Below are 23016 nucleotides of genomic sequence, written 5' to 3' on the forward strand. Positions count from 1 at the left end.
AAACGATGTTAGACAAAAAGTAAATTCCAGTGATTTTTTAATTCAAGTTTAAAATGGATCACAAAGCAGCAGAGACAACTCGCAACATCAACAGCGCACTTGGCTCAGAAACTGCTAACGAACAATATGTGCAGTGGTACTTCAAAAAGTTTTGCAAAGGAGACGAGAGCCTCGAAGATGAAGAGCGCAGTGGACAGCCATCAGAAGTTGACAACGACCAACAGAGAGACATCATCAAGCTGATCCTCTTACAACTACTGAAGGTGCAGAAGAACCGAATATCAACCATTCTACGGTCATTCAGCATTTGAAGCAAACTGGAAAGCTGAAAAAGCTCAATAAGTGGGTGCTTCATGAGCTGACTGCAAATCAAAAAAATCTTCTCTTATTCTACACAACAATAACAAACCATTTGGTGATTGTGATTGTGATGTGCAACAAAAAGTGGATTCTATACAACCCCGGGTGACAATCAGCTCAGTGGCTGGACTGAGAAAAAGCTCCAAAGCACTTCCCAAAGCCAAACCTGCACCAAAATAAAAGGTCGTGGTCAGTCTGGTGGTCTGCTGCCAGTCTGATCCACTACAGCTTTCTGAATCCGAGTGAAACCATTACATCGGAGAAGTACACTGAGCAAATCGATGAGATGAACAGAAAGCTGCAATCCCTGCAGGTGGCATTGGTCAACACGAAGGGCCCAATTCTTCTCCAGGACAATGCCCGACTACACATTACACAACCAACACTTCAAAAGTTGAACAAACTGGCCTACAAAGTTTTGCCTCATCCACCATATTCACCTGAAGTGAAAGTGTCAGTTGCTCAGTTGTGTCTGACCCTTTGCAACTCCATGGGCTCTAGCCCACCAGGCTCCTCTGTCCATGGAATTCTCTAGGCAAGAATACTGGAGTGGATAGCCATTCTCTTCTTCAGGGGATCTTCCCAACCCAGGGATCGAACCTGGGTCTTCTGCCTTGCAGGCAGATTCTTTACCATCTGAGCCACCCAGGGAAGCCCTCGTTGTCACCTGACCTTTCACCAATGACTATCACTTCTTCAAGCATCTCAACAACTTTTTGCAAGGAAAATCCTTCCAAAACCAGCAAGAGACAGAAAATGCTTTTCAAGAGTTTGTTGAATTGCAAAGCACAGATTTTTACACTACAGGAATATACACACTTATTCTCATTGGCAAAAACGTGCTGACTGTAATGATTCCTATTAATAAAGATGTGCTTGAACCTAGTTATAATGATATAACATTCATGGTCTGAAACCGCAATAACATTTACACCAACCAAATATTTCTGTCATAAAACAAAGGCCATCTGCAAAAGACACCAAAGTATTCTGTTGTAATAGGTCAAGAGCCATGGCAGGAAGGTCACCAGGCATCTGCTTCAGGAAGTCATGGCAAATACACCCTAAGGCTACATCCCAATGTATAAATGAAATCCCAGAAGAGGAAGAGGAAATACTTTTAAATAATTTCACTAAAAAATAGACAAAAATCTTCCAAATTTGGTGAAAATTATAAACCCACGGCTCCTACAAGCTCAACAAACCCAAGCGGCACCAAGCTCATAATACTACACCAAGGCACATAAAAATCAAACTACTCGAAACCAATGATAAAGATAGTGGTCCAAGGAAAAAGACACATTATGTTCAAAAAAACAAAGATAAGAATGAACTCAGACTTCTAATCAGTAAGTACCAGCCAGAAGACAAAAGCAAGACAGTTTTAAAAATCTAAAAGAAAAAAACTTAACCTGCAAACACTAACAAAAATATTCTAGAAAAATAGGAATGAAAGAAACACTTTTTTCAAACAAATCAAAGCTAAGAAAACTGCCAACAGACACTATCTTACAAGAAATAATAAAGGATGTTCTTCAGGCTAAAGGCAAATAATACCAGATAAAAATGTGAATCAATACAAAGAAATAAAGAATGACAGAATTACATGGGTAAATATGTGTAATTATGTGGGTCAACATAACAGAATTTTCCACGTTTTTTTAATTTCTTGATGACAAAAAACAGAAGTATATTGTTACAGGAAATTCTTAAAACAGTATTTGCCGATAAACAGTGATAAGTAAACCCAAGAGCAACTTCTAAATAAATACAGTCTTGCAATAAGCCAATAGCAGAAATAAAATAAAATACTTAAAACATATCAGTATTTTTCAAACTACAGGAAAAGTAGAGGGAAAATGAACAAAGAACAGAGAAGGGATAAAACATATAAAGTAATACATTTATATGAAACTATATTTATAATCACATTAAATGCTAATGGTCTAAAGAAAACCAAATGAAAGACAGTTTGTTAGACTGGATTTCTAAAAAGGCAAAACCAATACAGTATTGTAAAGTAAAAAAATAAAAAATAAAAAAAAAGCAAACACTAAGAAAACTACATGTCATCTACAGGAAACTCACATTAAATACAAAATATACATAGGTTAAAAGTAAAGGCTAGAAACAGATATGCCATGAAAAAAAAATAAGCATAAAAATTCAATGGTTATATTAATATAAGACAAAGTAGACATCACACAAGAAATATTACCAGAGATAAGGAGGGACATCTCAAAATAATAAAGAAGGCAAATTTAGCAAGAAGATACAACCACCTTAAATACACGTGTACCCAAAAGGAACTTCAAAATTCATAAAGCAGAAAAGAAAAACAGGAAGATTCATTATTACAGTTGAGAATTTTAACACTTCTTTCAGCTACTAGAAAAAGAGAGAAATTAGAAACAGATGCATGTGTGCGTGCTCAATCGCTGTCGTGTCCAACTCTTTGGGAGCCCATGGACTGCAGCCCGCCAGGCCCCTCTGTCCATGGGATCCTCCAGGTAAGAATACTGGAGTGGGTTGCCATTTCCTACTCCAGAGGATCTTCCAGACCCAGGGATCAAACTCATGTCTACCCTCTCTCCTGCACTGGCAGGCAAATTCTTTACCACTGTGCCACCAAGAAGACTTAACACTATCCACCAGTTGGATCTAACTGACATTTTCATAAAATCCCACCCAACAACAGAATAGATATGTGTTCCAAGTACACATGGAATATTCATCAAGACAGATAATATACTGGGCCATAAAACATGTCTCAACAAACTTATATGGGTTGAATTCATACAGAGTATGTTCTCTGGCCACAGCTGGAATTAAATTAAAAATCAATAACGAAAGGATGTGTGGAATATTCTCAAATATTGGGAAACTAAACAACACAGGTGTAAATACAGTGAATTTTTAGCTTTAAATGCTTATAATGGGAAAAAGACTCTTGAGAGTCCATGGCAAGGAGATCGCACCAGTCCATCCTAAAGGAAATCAGGCCTAAATATTCATTGGAAGGACTGATGCTGAAGCTGAAACTTCAATACTCTGGCCACGTGATGCGAAGAACTGACTCAGTGGAAAAGACCCTGATGCTGGGAAAGATTGAAGGCGGGAAGAGAAGGGGACAACAGAGGATGAGATGGTTGGATGGCATCACCGACTCAATGAACATGAGTTTGAGTAAACTCCGGGAGTTGGTGATGGACAGGGAGGCCTGGCGTGCTGCAGCCCATGGGGTCATGAAGAGTCAGACACGACTGAGCAACTGAATGGGAAAAAAGAAGAAACTAAATGACAGAAGCTTTTGCCTTAAGAACCTAGAGAAGGAAAATAAACCCAAAACAGAATGAATGAAACAATAAAGATAGGGAAATCATGAAATATAAAAAAGAAGAAAAATGCAGAATCACTGAAACCAACAGCTATTCTTGGGACTTCCCTGGTAGTGCAGCAGATGGGAATCTGCCCGTGGTTCCATCCCTGGTCGCGAGATTACATGGGCCATAGGGCAGCTGGGCCCGTGTGACGCAACTACTGAGCCCATGCACCACAGCTACTAAAGCCCACGTGCCTAGAGCCTGTGTTCCGCAACAAGAGAAGCCACTGCAATAAGAAGCCCACACATCGCAATGACAAGTAGCCCCCTGACTGCTGACATTCAGAAGCCCGCCAAAGCAATGAAGACCCAGGGCAACCAAAATAAATAAAAATTACTAAAAACAATAAACAAAAACAGACTGTAAAGTTCTTCTTTAAAAAGCTGGTTCTTTGGAATAAATCAATAAAATTGATAAACCTCCAGACTGATCAAAAATAAAGATGTCAATGACATATAGCAGGTTTAAAAAAGAGGACACTATTACAAGATTCTGCAAACACTAAAAGGATAATAAGGGACTTCTGGGTTCATGTTTATGCCATTAAATTCAATAACCTAGATGAAATGCAAAAAATTTTCTCAGAACACATAAGTTATCAAAATGGAATTAAAAAGAAATGAGTAGCACTCTATCTATTAAAGAAACTGAGTTCATAATTTTAAAACTTCCCAATAGGGGCTTCCTCGTAGTCCAGTGGCTAAGACTCTGTGCTCCCAATGCAGGCGGCCCAGGTGTGATCCCTGGTCACAGAACTAGACCCCACATGCCACACCGAAGAGTTCACATCCCACAGTGAAGACCTGGTGCAGTCAAGTAAATAAATAAAAATATTAAACAAAAACTTCCCATTAAACAAAAGCAAAACAACTCCAGGCCCACATAACTTTTAACCGGCAAACACTATGAAAACATTCAGGGAAGAAACGATAGCAGCTCCTTCAGAATACAGAGGAATTGCTTCCTAGCTCATTTTAGGAGGCAGCATGATCCCCAAAATAAAACCAACAGACATTCGCAGTAACAAAAACTACAGACCTAATACCCTTCATGAACACACATGTAACGATCCTGATGAAATGTCAGCAAAATTGTATTCAGTGATTCAAATATAAAAAGGATAATATACATTACAACCAAGCTTAAACATTTCAAAAGGAATCAGTACAATCCATCGTCTTCACAAAATAAATATACTCAATTCAGCAGAACAAAAGCATTTGACAGAATTCAACACCCATGCATGACAAACACTCTTTGCACGCTAGGGAAAGAAGGGGACTTCCTCAACCTGATAAAGAGCATTTCTAAGAAATCTACAGGGCTTCCCTGGTAGCTCAATGGTAAAGAATCCACATGTCAATGCAGGAGACACGGGTATGATCCCTGGTCTGAGAAGATCCCACATGCTGCCAGCAGCTAAGCCCATGCACCACAGCTACTGGACCTGTGCCCTAGAGTCCAGGAACCACAACTCCTGAGCCCATGCACCCCAACTACTGACGCCTAAACACAACAAGAGAAGTCACCGTAAGGAGAAGCTGACGCGCTGCAACAGAGTCGCTCCCTGCCCTCCGCAACCAGAGAAAGCCCACACACAGCAACAGAGAGCACGCTATCTATGAAAGAAACTGAGTGTTTATTTGGCTGTTCTAGGGAACAGCCAAAAATAAATAAATTATTTTTTAAAAATCTACAGCTACCACACACTTAATGGTAAAAGACTGAATGCTTCAACTGTAAAGACGGAGACAAAACAAGAATGCCCACTATCACTGCTTGTAATCAATAATGTGATGAAGTCCTGGACAGAATAAGAGTAAAGGAAAGAAAAAATGCATACAGATTAGAAAAGAAGCAAATTCACCTTTTTTTGCAGACAACAGGATCATATACACAGAAAACCCAAAGGGATCTTTTTTAAAATTTACAATAGCATATACAATATAAAATACTTAACAAGATTTTCTACTGTATCCAGCATGTTTAGTTGCATTTAAGGGAGAGGTTCATCAAATATCTAGCAAATCATTCCTAGAAATCCAAACTGGCTTATTATTTTCTAGTCCCATCTATGGTAAAGATACCATAAAGTTGTTACCAGACCTTTATCCACCTTATTCACCAGCCCTGTCTCTGAATTTCTCATTGTTTAAAAACAACTCTGAAAGAATGAATACACATCAAGAATAGAAAATTGAAGATATGTGAAATGTGCTTACATCAATTCTCCAGGAGTTCCAAAAAAGGTTAAAGAAATGATAAGTTTACTGAAAGAAGTTCATAATCCCTCAATGGGTTACTCATAAGGGATCAGTACTTTTGTTCTAAGTTATCTAACAGTTAAATTGACCTTTTGGTATATAGTTCTGTGGATTTTAACACATGTGGAGTCTTGTAACCACTACCAAAATCAGGATCCAGAACAGTTCCAACACCTCAAAAGACTCCCTTGGGATCTTCCTTTTAAGCCACATCTCTAGCTCAGCTACCTCAGCTCCTGGCAACCACGGATATGTTCTTCATTACTTATTTTTTTCTTTCCCAGACTGTCAAACAATGGAAGCATGCAGAATATAATCTTCTAAGATTGGCTTCTTGCACTCAGCATAATGCTGAGACTCATCCAAGTTACTATATGTTAGTAATAGTTCCTTTCCTGCTATATAGTATTCCATTACATGAATGTATCACAGTTTATCCATTTAAACAACCCACCTGGGTTGTTTCCAGCTTCTGGCAATTATAAATGGAGCTGCTATAAACATACATTTTGTGTGAACATATGTTTTGCTTCTCTAACAGCGAAATTTGCTTGACCATCTGGTAAGTAGACGTTAAATTTATAAGGAGTTGCCAAATCGTTTTCCGGAGTGGCTGGACCACTTTGCATTGCCGTCAGCAAATTATGAGAGTTCCACTTGCTCCGCATCCTCTGGCACTGATACTCTCCCGTCAGTATAACAGACGTGTAGTAGTGTTTCATCAGGGCCTCAGACTGCATATCCCTGATGGCTAATGGGGGCTGAGTGTCATTTTATGTGCAATTTGCTATCTGTGTTTCTTCTTGGGTGAATTGTCTTTTTACTTATTTTTTAATTGGGCTATTTTCTCACTGCTAAGTTTTGAGAGATCCTTATACTACACATGCTAGACATAAGTAAGTCCTTTGTCAGATATGTGATTTGTAAATATATTCTCCCCATCTGTAGCTTATCTTCCAATTTCTTAAGTCTCTTTCATACAGCAAACATTTTCAATTTAATGAAGTATAATGTAGCGATTTTTTTTTTTCTTTCATGGATCATGCTTCTGCTGTCACTTCTAACAACCACTGCTTTGGGACTGCAACTCCTCTGCTCAGAGAGGAAGTTCTCCTCCCTCAGGGTTTCAGGTGCTTGCGCTGCCAGGAGACCACTTTCCTGTTCCTTGAACCTGAACTAGAGGGCTTCTCCATGAGCACTCCTGTCTGCAGGGATGCTCACTGCCAGGATTCAAGTCCCAGGGTTGGGGGTGGGGAGGAGGGGACTCAGATGGGAAAAAGGTAAATTAGCTGCTGGTTCAGTGGTTTTTCGAATTCCAGTCTTTCCCCCTGCTCTGCCTGCTACAATTTTCTTTTAAGAATCCTTAAAGAGCATTCTATTCTATCCAGTCCATTCATGGGGACAGACAGGGTGGAGTGTTCTTTGCTCCTTCTTAGCCAGAGCTAGAATCACAAGTGTTTTTTTGAATACACAAGTTCTGACTTCTCTGGTAAATTCAACCTCACTGCATGAAACTCTTATTTTAACATGCACACACTCACACAAATAAAAATAAACATATACGTAGTGAGATTAAAACATCAAAAAGACATCAGGATTCTCTTTACCATATCACATGTAACTACCTTCAACTGAAAGAAGACAAAAGATCAAAGAAAGAGTTAAACTCTACTCAGAATTTCTACAGTCTCAATAAACAGCAGATGGAGATGACAGAGAAATCAGTCTGCTTTTTATATAAAACTTAAATTTTTTTAAATCATAAAGTAATTCATACTCATTTTAAAGCTCCAGCAATACAGACATGAACACTTTAGCTGATATTCTGGACTCTCCCTTCCAATCTTGTACCAGTAGAGATACTATTATTAACACTTTGGTATATATCTTTCCTCACTATCTGTATATACTTTAATATATATAACATCATAGAGCATACCCAGGTTTTTATGATTTTCTTATATTTAACAAAACATCTTCAAACATGGGATTTGATTATATAATTATTCATCAACTTGCCTGTCTCACCTAACAATATATCATGTACAGCCCTGGGGTCAGTAAATAATAGTTGAATCTTACTCCATTGTAAAGATCTGGCACAATTAGACGTTAGACATGCAAGCTGATTTCAGCATTCACTCTCTAAACAACCCTATAATTAACATTGTATACATTCTCTAACAATGATTCACCGACACAGGACTGCTGGGTCAAAAAAATACATATGTATTTTAAACATAAACAGATACTGACCAGTTATCTTCCCTAATTCACATTCCCAGCAGCAAGTATTAAGTGTTCCTTTTCCCAAAAACCTCCCCATAACTGATTATTATCAATCTTTTTACAATCTTTCCAATCTGATGGCTAAAAAACATGGCATCTTGCTTTGCATCACACATGCCCCTAATTGTTTATCATTTATTGTCTCATATTTTCTCTTTTGTGGGTTGCCTTTTCAGTCTGTTCTTCTAGTGGATTGTGTATCTTTTTTCCATTAATACATTAAGAAGATTAAGCCTTTCTTTATATACAGATTTTTCATCACAAATAAATGTTGTATATTATATAGATTAAAATGTATTACTTCTCATTATGCCTCAGGGCTTTAAGGACATCAGTTTCATTTTTCATGCAGAAAGTTGAGGAGGATTATACATTTCAATATAAAGAGCATTTATTTATTTATTATGAACAGTTTATTCAGCAATTAATTACTGTGTTTTTATGACGTGCAAAGCATTATGCTAGGAACACAAGGCATTAGTGCGTATCCTCTAGGAGCTTAAGTCTAATGGGGCAGCTAAGTCAGAGACAAAGAGATACTTCAAGTGATAACTGAAGCAGTATGTGATGGAACGGCAAAAATTGGTGACCAAGAGTAGATAATAGGAGGTGCTTTGTGTTCATGTCGTTTTTGCCTAAAGCCAAATCAGAGTAAAAGCTAAAGAGGATTACATAAACTCAAAGCCTGGTTTCAAAGCCAACAGTCTCCAAAGTGAGGCAAGTGCACTCAAGGCCAAGCACTCAGTAACCCATTCAGTCTAACAGAAAAAAATGTTAAAGCTGCTATTATAATAACTTCTGTATTTTTTAGAAAGGGGGGAGGGAAAGCCACAAAAGTTTATAAATTTGTCTTCTTTAATCTTTATGAGTTTTTAGTCCTGGAAGACTCATGCAATCTGTATATCAAGCAGGTCACTCCTCATGGTCTGTTCACAAGGTAATTTAGGGGCAGCGTAAAAGCCCACACCCAGAGGGATTACAATGGGACCTTCACCATTCTGTGGTATTCATCAGGCTAAGTAATTCTCAAGGTATATTACCTAATTTTAACTACTAACTAATTTTAAAACTATCCTTCCCCAAATAAGCAAGTGGCTTACACTGATTACTCCAAAGAAACGATGAACTGAAATAATAACAGTAGTATTGATACAAGTACAAGCAAACAAGAAAATGGCAGAGCTGACCCTTGTCATAACAGGTGCTCTCCACTGGCCACAAGAAGTGAAACAGAGACGGTCTAATCTGATCTAACAAAAGGCCAGCCTTCCTCCAAAAAAATTTCAAATTATCAAAAACGCTGATCTGAAGCAGACTTATATTTAGTATTTTTAATTCAAAACCTTACCATGAGTATATACTGAGCTATTCACTTATGAGTATAATTTAGAAACATACTGTCAAATCCGGTAATAACATGACAATATGGATTTGGAGACTGGCTCCTTCTCCCAGGCCCCAGGTACATCAAACAGAGGGAGCTGAACTTTTTACGTCCCAGCTCACCACATGCCCCAGGACTGTCCCTGTTAACACGTAAATTAACTGGTCAGGGGCCAACAAGGGACAGCAAACTGCGGTCAGTATTATCTGGATGATCTGGACTGTGCAGCTGGAGGCCTGAGCTTCCAGCCAGCATGCAGTGCACGTGCCTCTCATCATTCCCTTAATCTCACAATACAGGTCATTTTACAACCATGAAAACTTTAATTCCTGCTTTTCACATTGCAGGGTGCTTTACTCTAGGGGTGCAAGCCCAAAACTGCTCTACTGACGGGACTGCATGATCAAAAAAGCTTAGAGGACACAGCTGTAAGCTATGTTCTTTGCTCTAGATACCACTCCCTCTCAAAATTCTGCCGTAAGAGCTACAGGTGAGAAAGGAAATGACCTGCTTTGGGGGGAGGTTAACTTCAGGGACAGTCACATAAAATGTTTATAGAAAACAACCATGGAGTCCCAACACAAAGGTTAAAGCAAAGTTTGTTGTGATCCTACACCCTTCTTAGAAACTACTTGCTGGTTAGCTTACAAAATGTTTTTTAAGTTTTCTCTAGTGGTTTCCTTTTTACCACGCTGAAAGGAAAAATCTCCCTGAGAACAAGGTCCAAGTCTCAGATTTCAGGTTGGCTGTATGATGGCTGCTAATCATCTACCTGATTTTGGGCTTCAGTTTCTACATTTGTAAAATGAAAGGAGGAGATCAATGTAGCTATAAAGTTATTTCCAAATCCATGTTTACGGTTCTAAGAAGAGCTGTTACAGTAGTTACTACTGACATGTGTACTGGTAAAGGCATCACTGCATAAACAAACACCCTTCGTGGCAGTGGAAGCCTAACTGATAATATGGCTGCCTACAATATTAAGGTAACAGAATAGGCTGAGCAATAGACACCACCAAACTCATAAGAGTTTCCATTAATCATTCACTCAGGGAAATGTAAAGAACACCTGCTGCTGTTGCTGCTGCTGCTAAGTCGCTCCAGTCGTGTCCGACTCTGTGCGACACCATAGACGGCAGCCCGCCAGGCTCCCCCGTTCCTGGGATTCCCCAGGCAAGAACACTGGAGTGGGTTGCCATTTCCTTCTCCAATGCATGAAAGTGAAAAGTGAAAGTGAAGTCACTCAGTCGTGTCCGACTCAGCGACCTCATGGACTGCAGCCTACCAGGCTCCTCCGTCCATGGGGTTCTCCAGGCAAGAGTACTGGAGTGGGGTGCCATTGTCTTCTCCAAAAGAACACCTACTATATACCAATCAGGGTACTAGGTACTTAGGGATAAAGGACGAATAAGACAAAATTCTTGCTACAATCCATTCATTCATTCACCAGGTGTTTCTTGAATGCCTACTCGATGTGTCGGTCACTGTTTGAGAAACACCTTGATATGGCCCTGAACACAACAAACACAGTCCAAAATAAGAAAAAGAAAAGGAGGGGCAGGGATACCAAAAAAAAAAAAAAGACTTGTAGCTAGCTGAATACTCTCCTCTACACAGAGCAGAAAAAGCAGAACAAGATATTATAAAATTCTGTAAGACAGCTATGAACACATCTGTGGTGATTATTATAACAAAGTCCCCAAGTTCTTTGATACTTCTCCATCAAGAGGAAAGAATCTATGTCCCTCCCTCTCAAATCTGAGCTCTCTGACTACTTCAATAATAAAATACCACAGAAGTGACACTTGGCCAGTGATACTCGGCAGGCTCAGGCCTCAGAAACCGGCAGCTTCCTCTTTCTGTCTCTTGAAATGTTCACTCTTGGAGCCCAGCCACCATGCTGTCCAGAGGCCCAGGCCACGTGCAGGTGTCCCTGCTCAAAATCATCATGACATGTGACTGAGGGTACCACCAAATGATACCAGCCTGAGTCATCCCAGGGGACAAGTCTTTCCAGCAGAGGCTCCGGACATGGTGGAACAGAAACAAACCATCCCTGCTTTCCCCTGGCCAAAATCCTGACTGCTATGATTTGGGATGGTTTGTTACACAGTAGTAGACGATTTGGAGAAGGCACTGGCGACCCACTCCAGTACTCTTGCCTGGAAACTCCCATGGACGGAGCAGCCTGGTAGGCTGCGGTCCATGGGATCGCTAAGTCGGACACAACTGAGCGACTTCACTTTCACGCATTGGAAAAGGAAATGGCAACCTACTCCAGTGTTCTTGCCTGGAGAATCCCAGGGATGGGGGAGCCTGGTGGGCTGCCGTCTATGGGGTCACACAGAGTCAGACACAACTGAAGTGACTTAGCAGCAGCAGCAGCAGCAGCAGTAGATGACTGGAACATCTTAAGATATAAGAGGTATTTCTCACATGGAGATATCTTGAATCCAATTACTTTTTCTAAATAGTATATAAGTACCATTAAAGTTAATTAAAGAGAAAATCAAGATCTAGAAAACCATATTTAAACTCTCATGAGGCTCAAAATCCTGACCATTATCAAATAAAGACAGAAAGAGAGATTGGACAGATAACCATTAAAATTTCTCATGGCATTAACAGAGTTAAGTATCCAAGTTTATTCACTAGGCAATTATTTACAGAGTATGTTAATGACATTAAATGCAGAGAAGAAACATAAAGGAAGGGGGTTAGGGAATGCTGCAGATAGTGGTTATGATGGGGAGGGCCTGCCAACATTGCCATGACATTTGTGTCCAGACTTTACAAAAGCGGAGGGAGTAAGCCATGTGAATATATGAGAAGAGTTTTCCAGATAGAGCAAATAGTAAGTACAAAGGCCTTGGGGCTAGTGTGGCTTTCGTTGATTGAGCAAGAAAGCAGTATTAATAAAAAATGAGGTCAGAGAGGAAACTGGGGTCCAGAGAATAAAGGCAAATGCTGGTAAAAAACCTTTCAGCTGGAATCAGAGGAACCAAATTCAACCAGAGCAGGAATGTTCTTATCTGTTTTGTTCACCAATTAATCTCCAGCACCTGTAACAATGCTTAACCCCTGGTAGAATGAATGAGGTCTTGGCTCTGTCACTTAACAGCTATTTGACTTTTAACAAATGACTTTTTTTTTTTTTTTTTTGGCCTCACCACAAAGCTTGCAGGATCCTCAGTTCCCCAATCAGGGAATGAACCTGAACCACGGCAGTGAAAGCACTGAGTCCTAACCACTGGACCTCCAGGGAAATTCCATGACTCCCAACTTTTTGAGCCTCAATTCTACTCTCTAAAACTGAAGCAACAATCCCTCCCTACCGCACAGAGTCACAGTGAGGATTAAGAATACAGAAGTATTTTGCAAGCTGTAGAGCATCGTATATAGGTAAGCTCTTTATGTTATTATTGAAAAAGTTAATAGCAATTATTATTAACAACAACGATTTCTACCTTGTCCCATTTAATCTCAACCTCTGAATCATGCTCTCCCTCCATGTGGCAGGGAATTCAAGCAGGGCAATCTTTCCTGAAGCACCAGGTAATGAAGTTTAAGCACTTAAAGGCTTCTGTAAATGAGTGGTAGTAATTAAGATATGATAATCACTCCTACTAACTTTTCCTTGAAACTCTAAGGGGGAAGAAAACAAACAAAGGAGACAGTTTCCATGTGAAGGTTCTACCCTCTTTTGTAATATCTGGTCTGCTTGCAAACCTTTTTTATTCTATCAAAATGCAAGAACATTTGACAACTTCCCTCCTGTTTTGCTCCTCACTTAATCTTACATCAGCTTGCTGAAAGAATGGAGGGAAAAGGGGAGCATGAGGAACATTCTCAAGATGACAAAGACATTTTTTAGAGAGGCCCACTGAGCCAATCATCTCAAACTGCTTGAATCCCACTTAGGGACAGAAAAATCTGCTACCCAATTCACTCCAGCTGGAGACAGCTTCAGTTTTCTCATCTGTAAATGGGGATTCTATCACCTTCTTAAGGATGTTTCAATTCTGTAACTAATAATGCACACAAAAGCATTTGGCATATATATGCTAAGAACTCACTAGACCCTGGCTGAACCTGAGTATTTTTCATATATTCAACAAATACTAAGTAAACAGCTATAATATGCCAGTCAGGACCATAAACAAAAAGGACAAAAATCTAGTTCTCCTGGAGCTAACATGTACCTCCTGTCACTCCCCATTGGCCCCTTCTGTTTTCTGAAACTACATCTGGCTTCCAGCACGACCTCCGCCACACACAGAGTCCTTTGGGATTTTGCAGATAGCTATCACGCACCTCCCTCTCCACCCCGTTTTCTCCGGCCTAAACAAACAGCCTCAGCTCTTTCAAGGAGTAAGCAAGGATATGGCAACAGGGAGCTAGAACAGGGCTGGGTGGGGTTAAGGCAAGTTCCCAGGCGCCTCGGCCTAAAAAGAAATGAAGAGAACCTCACAGACTTCAGGCCAAGGTCATGAAGGGCTGGTCCAACTCAGGTGTGTCACCTGACACCTCTCCCAGGCACGGCTTCCCTCTCCTCCCAGGCCCCAGAGCAGTCCCGGCCCTAAGGTGGATGGATGCGGAAGAGCCGGTATGGCACTCACCCTGTGTCTTCGCCTTTTCTTCGCGGTCGCCTCAGAGAGAATTCCCTGCATCATTCTCGGCGTTTCCAGGTTCCCCCCTCCCTGGACCCTGCCCCTCCGCTCCCTGAGGCCCCTCTGGGAGCTAACTCACACCCAAGCCCTCCGTCTCTTCCTCCCCTCGGCCACCCGCCGGGCCCCTGAGACGCTTGCGCCCAACCGCACTCACCTGCGAGCCCAGTCCCGGCCCCTCCATCTCCCCAGTGGCGGCGGCGACTCGACAAAGTGGCGGCGGCGGCCCGCTGGCCAGCCCGCCTCGAGCCGTCTCTACTCCCACTTCCTTCTGTGACTCCGCCTCCACCGCGTCCCTGTCTCGAGCGCTGCGCCGTCAATCGGCCTCGAAAGAGCCAATCCATGCCCTCCGCTCGGCTGAGGGCGGGAGTCTCGCGCCGCCAGGGAGGCTAGTGGAGAACTGCGAGTCGGAGGCCCCGCCCACGCCTCGCCCACGCCGGGTGCTAAGAGCCGCTGGCCAAGGCTGTGCACTGCTTGCCCAGGTAGATGTCCACCTGTCCGCATGCCTCATCCTGCCCCTAGTACAGGTCCAGGATCTGGCTGTTATTCCAACGTCAAGCACCATCTGCCGAGTGCAAATCGGGACTTGGCTGTTTAATAGCTAGATGGCCTTGTGAAACCGTCTCTTAGTTCAGTTCGGTTGCTCAGTCGTGTCCAACTCTTCGCGACCCCATGAATCGCAGCACTCCAGGCCTCCCTGTCCATCACCAACTCCAGGAGTTCACTCAGACTCACGTCCATCGAGCCCATGATGCCATCCAGCCATCTCATCCTCTGTGGCCCCCTTCTCCTCCTGCCCCCAATCCCTCCCAGCATCAGTCTTTTCCAATGAGTCAACTCTTTGCATGAGGTGGCCAAAGTACTGGTGTTTCAGCTTTAGCATCATTCCTTCCAAAGAACACCCAGGGCTGATTTCCTTTAGAATGGACTGGTTGGATCTCCTTGCAGTCCAAGGGACTCTCAAGAGTCTTCTCCAACACCACAGTTCAAAAGCATCAATTCTTCGGCGCTCAGCTTTCTTCACAGTCCAATTTTCACATCCATACATGACCACTGGAAAAACCATAGCCTTGACTAGACGGACCTTTGTTGGCAAAGTAATGTCTCTGCTTTTCAATATGCTGTATAGGTTGGTCATAACTTTCCTTCCAAGGAGTAAGCATTTTTACTTTCATGGCTGCAATCACCATCTGCAGTGATTTTGGAGCCCAAAAAAATAAAGTCTGGAACTGTTTCCCCATCTATTTCCTATGAAGTGATGGGACCAGATGCCATGATCTTCGTTTTCTGAATGTTGAGCTTTAAGCCAACTTTTCACTCTCCTCTTTCACTTTCACCAAGAGGCTTTTCAGTTCCTCTTCCCTTTCTGCCATAAGGGTGGTGTCATGTGCATATCTGAGGTTATTGATATTTCTCCCGGCAATCTTGATTCCAGCTTGTGCTTCTTCCAGCCCAGCGTTTCTCATGATGTACTCTGCCGAGAAGTTAAATAAGCAGAGTGACAACATACAGCCTTGACATACTCCTTTACCTATTTGGAACCAGTCTGTCATTCCATGTCCAGTTCTAACTGTTGCTTCCTGACCTGCATATAGGTTTCTCAAGAGGCAGGTCAGGTGGTCTGGTATTCCCATCTCTTTCAGAATTTTCCACAGCTTATTGTGATCCACACAGTCAAAGGCTTTGGCATACAATTTCCACATCTGTGAAATGGAGAAAATGAGGGTACTTATTTCACAGAATTGTCAGAAGGATTAAACGAGATAAAGCATGTAAAGCCCCTTAGCCAATGTTTGACATAAGAAGGAACCAATAAATGTTAACTATTAAAACATTTGCTACTCTGTTCCTGTGACCTTTGGCAAGTCTCTTTCACTTCTGGGGCTCTGTTTCCTCAGCAAAAGAAAAAAATATATGAGTTCCATCTCTCAGATGGATTGGGAAGAGCCGCCATCCGCACTCCCCACATCCTTTTGTGAACTGCACCGAAGTAGCTGACACCTAACCTCTATTCAGCCTGAAGGACAGATATGAAGCTAGGTGAAGACTTAGCTTCTGCCCTTGGGAGTCCACTGGGGAAATGGGGCTCACCTACCTCAGCCTCCAGAAAACACTAGGGCTTCTTCTAACCCAGCACTTAATATAGTCTTTGCAATTATTCCTTAATGTATCTGTTGCCAAACCAAACCTTTGGAAGTTAAATTGGAAAAAGATTGAAAGAATTATGTCTCCTCTATTCTACTATAATAGTTCTAAACCATAAAATAAATGTCTAGAAAAAAAACAAAGTGCTGGTTTTTCCTGTGATAAATATTGTAATATGGTATAATTGTAAAGCTTGACTGTTATTATTATTATTATAGTGCCATTACCTATTGGGAACATCCAGTCCTGAGTTGCCCCGAAAGCCCAAGGTCTTCGAGGCTGGGGCCTTATTGTATCCACCTGTGAACTCCTGGTGCCTGGCACAGCACTGGGACATGGAAAATGCTTGGTACAATTTTACCGAGCGGATGGGTGGATGGATAGGTGTGTCATCAACTTCTATGATACAAGGAAGGACAAATTAAGTGGCAAATAGAAGTGCAAGCAACTTCCCTTGAGAGCCAGTGGAGCAAGCAATCAAGTTGAACACCCTAGCATGAGACACTGGGCAAGGTTTCACAGAGGAGAGAGCCTTTGGGCATGGTCATTGCGCTTAATAAGAGCTCTGTCTATTGATCACTTACTACGTTTCCAGAAGGAGAAACTGTGTTTCAGACTGATTCCATAAACCCCAAATCACTCAGCTGGTAAGTGGTGGAGAAAGGATTCTAACCCATGTCTCTTACCTCAAAGTGCTTTGGCAGAAGCTGTTTGGTTGTTTCACTTTCAAGTCTGTCTTTTTTTTTTTTTTTTTTTAATGCCTCTATTGAGCTTCTTCAGATTGGGATGGGTATATCCTTAGCTAGTGGCTGAAGGAAAGCAAACCCAGTGAGGCCTTGAAATGCCATCCTTACCTCTCATCTTTGAAAATGCCTCTGGCTCAGCATGTTGACATAGCACTGGAGAATAGCCTAATGGTAGGGGGCATGTTCCTGGAGCAGACCATCTGGGCCTGAATCCCAGTGCCAGCACTGAGTTGTCATATGATCTTGGGCAAGTTGCTCAATCTCTTTGTGTTTCAGTTTCTTAATCTGTAAAATATAAAAGTGGGAAAATAATAGTATTTACTTCACAGGGCTGTTGGGAGAATTACATGAGCCATTGTACGTAAAGTACTTGGAGTGCGTGGAACCTAATAGGCACTGTATATGGGTTAGCTGCTATTGTCGTTGTCATCATCCTCCTCAGCAGTGGGTGGAGAGAGTACCAAATGGGCCAGCTGGAGGTGGCCAGGTAAAGGACTGAAGACACACACGCAGCAGACCTGGCTTCTAGTTCAAACTTTGCCATTATTTACCATGTATATTAGTTGGCTTAGAGCTGCCATAACAAAGTACCACAGGCTGGCTGGTTTAAACAGCAGAAATTAATTTTTCTCACAATTCTAGAGGCCAGAATCCAAGATTATGGTGTCAGTAGGGTTGTTTCTGTGGAGAAGGCAATGGCACCCCACTCCAGTACTCTTGCCTGGAAAATCCCATGGATGGAGGAGCCTGGAAGGCTGCAGTCCATGGGGTCGCTGAGGGTCGAACATGACTGAGCGACTTCACTTTCACTTTTCAGTTTCATGCATTGGAGAAGGAAAGGGCAACCCACTCCAGTGTTCTTGCCTGGAGAATCCCAGGGACAGGGGAGCCTGGTGGGCTGCCGTCTACGGGGTCACACAGAGTCGGACACGACTGAAGCAAGTTAGCAGCAGCAGGGTTGCTTCTCCTAAGGCCTCTCTCCTTGGATTCAGATGGCTATCTTCTTCCTGTGTCTTCACATTCCCTCCGTGCATGTTATCTGCACCCTATCACCTCTTCTTATAAGAACATGAGTCATAATGGGTTAGGGCCCTAAAATGACCTCATTTGAACTTCTCTCTTTAAAGACTCTACTTCCAAATTCAGTCACATTCTAAGGTACTAGGAGTTAAGACTCCAATATATGAATTGAGGGGAGGGGCAAAATGCAGCCCATAACACTGTGTTCAGTTCAGTTCAGTTCTTTTCAGTTCAGTTGCTCAATCGTGTCCGACTCTTTGTGACCCCTTGGACTGCAGCATGCCAGGCCTCCCTGTCCATCACCAACTCCCAGAGCTTGCTCAAACTCATGTCCATCGAGTCGGTGATGCCATCCAATCATCTCATCTCCTGTCGTCCCCTTCTCTTTCTGCCTTCAGTCTTTCCCAGCAATGAGTCAGTTCTTTTCCATCGAGTCAGTTCTTCGCATCAGATGGCCAAAGTATAGGAGTTTCAGCTTCAGCATCAGTCCTTCCAGTGAATACTCAGGACTGATCTCCTTTATGATGGACTGATTTTATCTCCTTGCAGTCCAAGGAACTCTCAAGAGTCTTCTCTAACACCACAGTTCAAAAGCATCAATTCTTTGGTGCTCAGCTTTCTTTATAGTCCAACTCTCACATCCATACATGACTACTGGAAAAACCATAGCTTTGATTAGATGGATCTTTGTTGGCAAAGTAATGTCTCTGCTTTTTTACTATGCTGCCTAGGTTGGTCATAGCTTTTCTTCCAAGAAGCAAGTGTCTTTTAATTTCATGGCTGCAGTCACCATCTGCAATGATTTTGGAGCCCCCAAAAATAAAGTCTGTCACTGTTTCCATTGTTTCCCCATCTATTTACCATGATTGATGGGACCAGATGATGCTGAGTTTCCCAAATTTGCTGGCATATTGAGTGCAGTACTTTCACAGCATCATCTTTTAGGATTCGAAATAGCTCAACTGGAATTCCATCACCTCTACTAGCTTTGTTTGTAGTGATGTTTCCTAAGGCCCACTTGACTTCACATTCCAGGATGCCTGGCTCTAGGTGAGTGATCACACCATCATGGTTATCTGGGTCCTGAAGATCTTTTTTGTATTGTTCTTCTGTGTATTCTTGCCACCTCTTCTTAATATCTTCTGCTTCTGTTAGGTCCACAACATTTCTGTCCTTGCATGAAATATTCCCTTGGTATCTCTAATTTTCTTGAAGAGATCTCTAGTCTTTCCCATTCTATTATTTTCCTCTATTTCTTTGCATTGATCCCTGAGGAAGGCTTTCTTATCTCTCCTTGCTATTCTTTGGAACTCTGCATTCAAATGGGTATATCTTTCCTTTCCTCCTTTGCCTTTAGCTTCTTTTCTTTTCTCAGCTATTTGTAAGGCCTCCTCAGACAACCATGTTGCCTTTTTGTATTTCTTTTTCTTGGGGATGGTCTTGATCACTGCCTCCTACACGATGTCAGAATCTCTGTCCATAGTTCTTCAGGCACTCTATCAGCTCTAATCCCTTGAACCTATTTGACACTTCCACTGTATAATTATAAGGGATTTGATTGAGGTCATACCTGAATCGTCTAGTGGTTTTCCCTACTTTCTTTAATTTAAGTCTGAATTTGGCAATAAGGAGTTCATGATCTGAGCCACAGTCAGCTCCCGGTCTTGTTTTTGCTGACTGTACAGAGCTTCTCCATCTTTGGCTGCAAAGAATATGTTGTGAAAGTAGCTCAGTTGTGTCCAGCTCTTAGTGACCACATGGACTCTACAGTCCATGGAATTCTCCAGGCTAGAATAATGGAGTGGGTAATCCATTCCCATCTCCAAGGGATCTAATCAAAGAATATAATCAATCTGATTTCAGTATTGACCATCTGGTGATGTCCATGTGTAGAGTCGTCTCTTGTGTTGTTGGAAAAGGGTGTTTCTATGACCAGTGCATTCTCTTGGCAAAACTCTGTTAGCCTTTACACTGCTTCATTTTGTACTCCAAGCCCAAATTTGCCTGTTACTCCAGGTATCTCTTGACTTCCTACTTTTGCATTCCAGTCCCCTATGGTGAAAAGGACATCTTTTTGGGGTGTTAGTTCTAGAAGGTCTTGTGAGTCTTCATAGAACCATTCAACCTCGGCTTCTTCAGCATTATTGGTCAGGGCACAGAGTTGGATTACTGTGATATTGAATGATTTGCCTTGGAAATGAACAGAGATCATTCTGTCGTTTTTGAGACTGCACCCAAGTACTGCACTTTCAACTCTTTTGTTAACTATGATGGCTATTCCATCTCTTCTAAGGGATACTTTCCCACAGTAATAGATATAATGGTCATCTGAGTTAAATTCACCCATTCCAGTCTATTTTAGTTAGCTGATTCCTAAAATGTTGATGTTCATTCTTGCCATCTCCTGTATGACCACTTCCAATTTACCCTGATTCATGGACCTAACATTCCAGGTTCCTATGCAATATTGTTCTTTACAGCATCGGACTTTACTTCCATCACCAGTCACATCCACAGCTGGGCATTGTTTTTGCTTTGGCTCCATCTCTTTCTCCACTCATCTCCGGTAGCACATTGGGCACCCACCAATCTGGGAGTTCAGCTTTCAGTGTCATATCTTTTTGCCTTTTCATACTGTTCATGGGGTCCTCAAGGCAAGAATACTGAAGTGGTTCTCCAGTGCCTTCTCCAGTGGACCACATTTTGTCAGAATTCTCCACCATGACCCATCCATCTTGGGCGACCCTACACAGCATGGCTCATAGTTTCATTGAATTAGACAAGGCAAGTTCTCCTTCAAGAACTCCAAAATTACAACTCACTGCTGAACAACCATCGACAGGAGAATGTTGGGTCCCACCAAAAAAAGATACTCCACATCCAAAGACAAAGGAGAAGCCCCAGCAAGATGGTAGGAGGGGCAAAATCGTGTTTAGAATCAAACCCCATACCTGCCAGAGATGCTCAGAGGACTCAAACAAAACCTTGTGTGCACCAGGAGACTCCACAGAGACTAAACCAGACCTGCCTTTGAGGGTTTGAGTGTCTCCTATGGAGGTACAGGTCAGCAGTTGCCTGCTGCAGAGGCAGGGGCTCTGGGTGCAGCAATCCTAGGTGCGGCATAAACCCTCTTGGAGGAGGTCGCTGTTAACCGCACCATAGAGCCGCAGAGCAGACGATGCACAAACTGCAGAACAATTATACCAAATTCTCGCACTGTTAAGAAAGTTCTAGGACCCACAGCAGATTTCCCAACCTGGGGATCTGGCAAAGGGATGGAATTTGCCCAGGGAATTTGACTTTGGAGGCCAGTGGGATTTGATTACAGAACTTGCACAGGACTGGGGAAACAGAATTTTGGAGGGCACAAACAAAACCTGTGCACACCAGGACCCAGGAGAAAGGTGCAGTGACCCCACGAGAGATTGACCCAGGCTTGCCTGTGAGTCCAGGAGTCTCCAGCAGAGGCGTGGGTCAGCGCTGGCCTGCCTCAGGCTTGGGAGAACTGAGTGCCGCAGTGGATGCATGGGGCCTTTTGAAGGAGGTCGCCATTACCTTCATTACATCCACCATAGTTTGGTCTCCAGTCAAACAACAGGAAAGGAACACAGCCCTGCCCATCAACAGAAAATTGGATTAAAGACTTACTGAGCATGGCCCCACCCATCAAAACAAGACCCAGTTTCCCCCATAGTCAGTCTCTCCCATCAGGAAGCTTCCATAAGCCTCTCATCCTTATCAGTCAGAGGGCAGAGAGAATAACACTGTGTGACCCTGGGCAAATCCCTCTCCTTCTCTGTGACTGTTTCCTCATCTGTAAAATGGGTCTGAGAACAACAGTGGGAACACTAACCCTAATTTTGACAGTCCCCCTGCCAGTTTTGATCAGGTGATGTCTCCAGCTGAGACTAAGCTCTACCTCTCCAACCCCCATAACATGTTTTTAAAATCTCTTTCATTTAAAACATGCAGGTCAGGAAGCAACAGTTAGAACTGGACATGGAACAACAGACTGGTTTCAAATAGGAAAAGGAGGACATCAAGGCTGTATATTGTCACCCTGCTTATTTAACTTCTATGCAGAGTACATCATGAGAAACGCTGGACTGGAAGAAACACAAGCTGGAATCAAGATTGCCAGGAGAAATATCAATAACCTCAGATATGCAGATGACACTACCCTTATGGCAGAAAGTGAAGAGGAGCTAAAAAGCCTCTTGATGAAAGTGAAAGAGGAGAGTGAAAAAGTTGGCTTAAAGCTCAATATTCAGAAAACGAAGATCATGGCATCCGGTCCCATCACTTCATGGCAGATAGATGGGGAAACAGTAGAAACAGTGTCAGACTTTACTTTTTTGGGCTCCAAAATCACTGCAGATGGTGACTGCAGCCATGAAATTAAAAGACGCTTACTCCTTGGAAGAAAAGTTATGACCAACCTAGACAGCATATTCAAAAGCAGAGACATTACTTTGCCGACTAAGGTCCGTCTAGTCAAGGCTATGGTTTTTCCTGTGGTCATGTATGGATGTGAGAGTTGGACTGTGAAGAAGGCTGAGTGCCGAATAATTGATGCTTTTGAACTGTGGTGTTGGAGAAGCCTCTTGAGAGTCCCTTGGACTGCAAGGAGATCCAACCAGTCCATTCTGAAGGAGATCAACCCTGGGATTTCTTTGGAAGGAATGATGCTAAAGCTGAAGCTCCAGTACTTTGGCCACCTCATGCGAAGAGTTGACTCATTGGAAAAGACTCTGATGC

General features: G+C 42.3%; 1 protein-coding gene across 1 annotated transcript in view; it reads right to left on the reverse strand.

Moving 5' to 3' along the window:
• Positions 1-14593, reverse strand: part of ZDHHC13 (zinc finger DHHC-type palmitoyltransferase 13) — a 52206-nt gene extending 37613 nt beyond the window's left edge. The window contains exon 1 of the mRNA XM_052662058.1: positions 14505-14593. Coding sequence (XP_052518018.1) covers positions 14505-14531 — 27 coding nt within the window. The 5' untranslated portion in view covers positions 14532-14593. The remainder of the gene's footprint in view (positions 1-14504) is intronic.
• Between the last annotated feature and the right edge of the window lie 8423 nt (positions 14594-23016).

This window comes from Budorcas taxicolor, chromosome 25, assembly GCF_023091745.1.
Source record: "Budorcas taxicolor isolate Tak-1 chromosome 25, Takin1.1, whole genome shotgun sequence".
NCBI lineage: Eukaryota > Metazoa > Chordata > Mammalia > Artiodactyla > Bovidae > Budorcas > Budorcas taxicolor.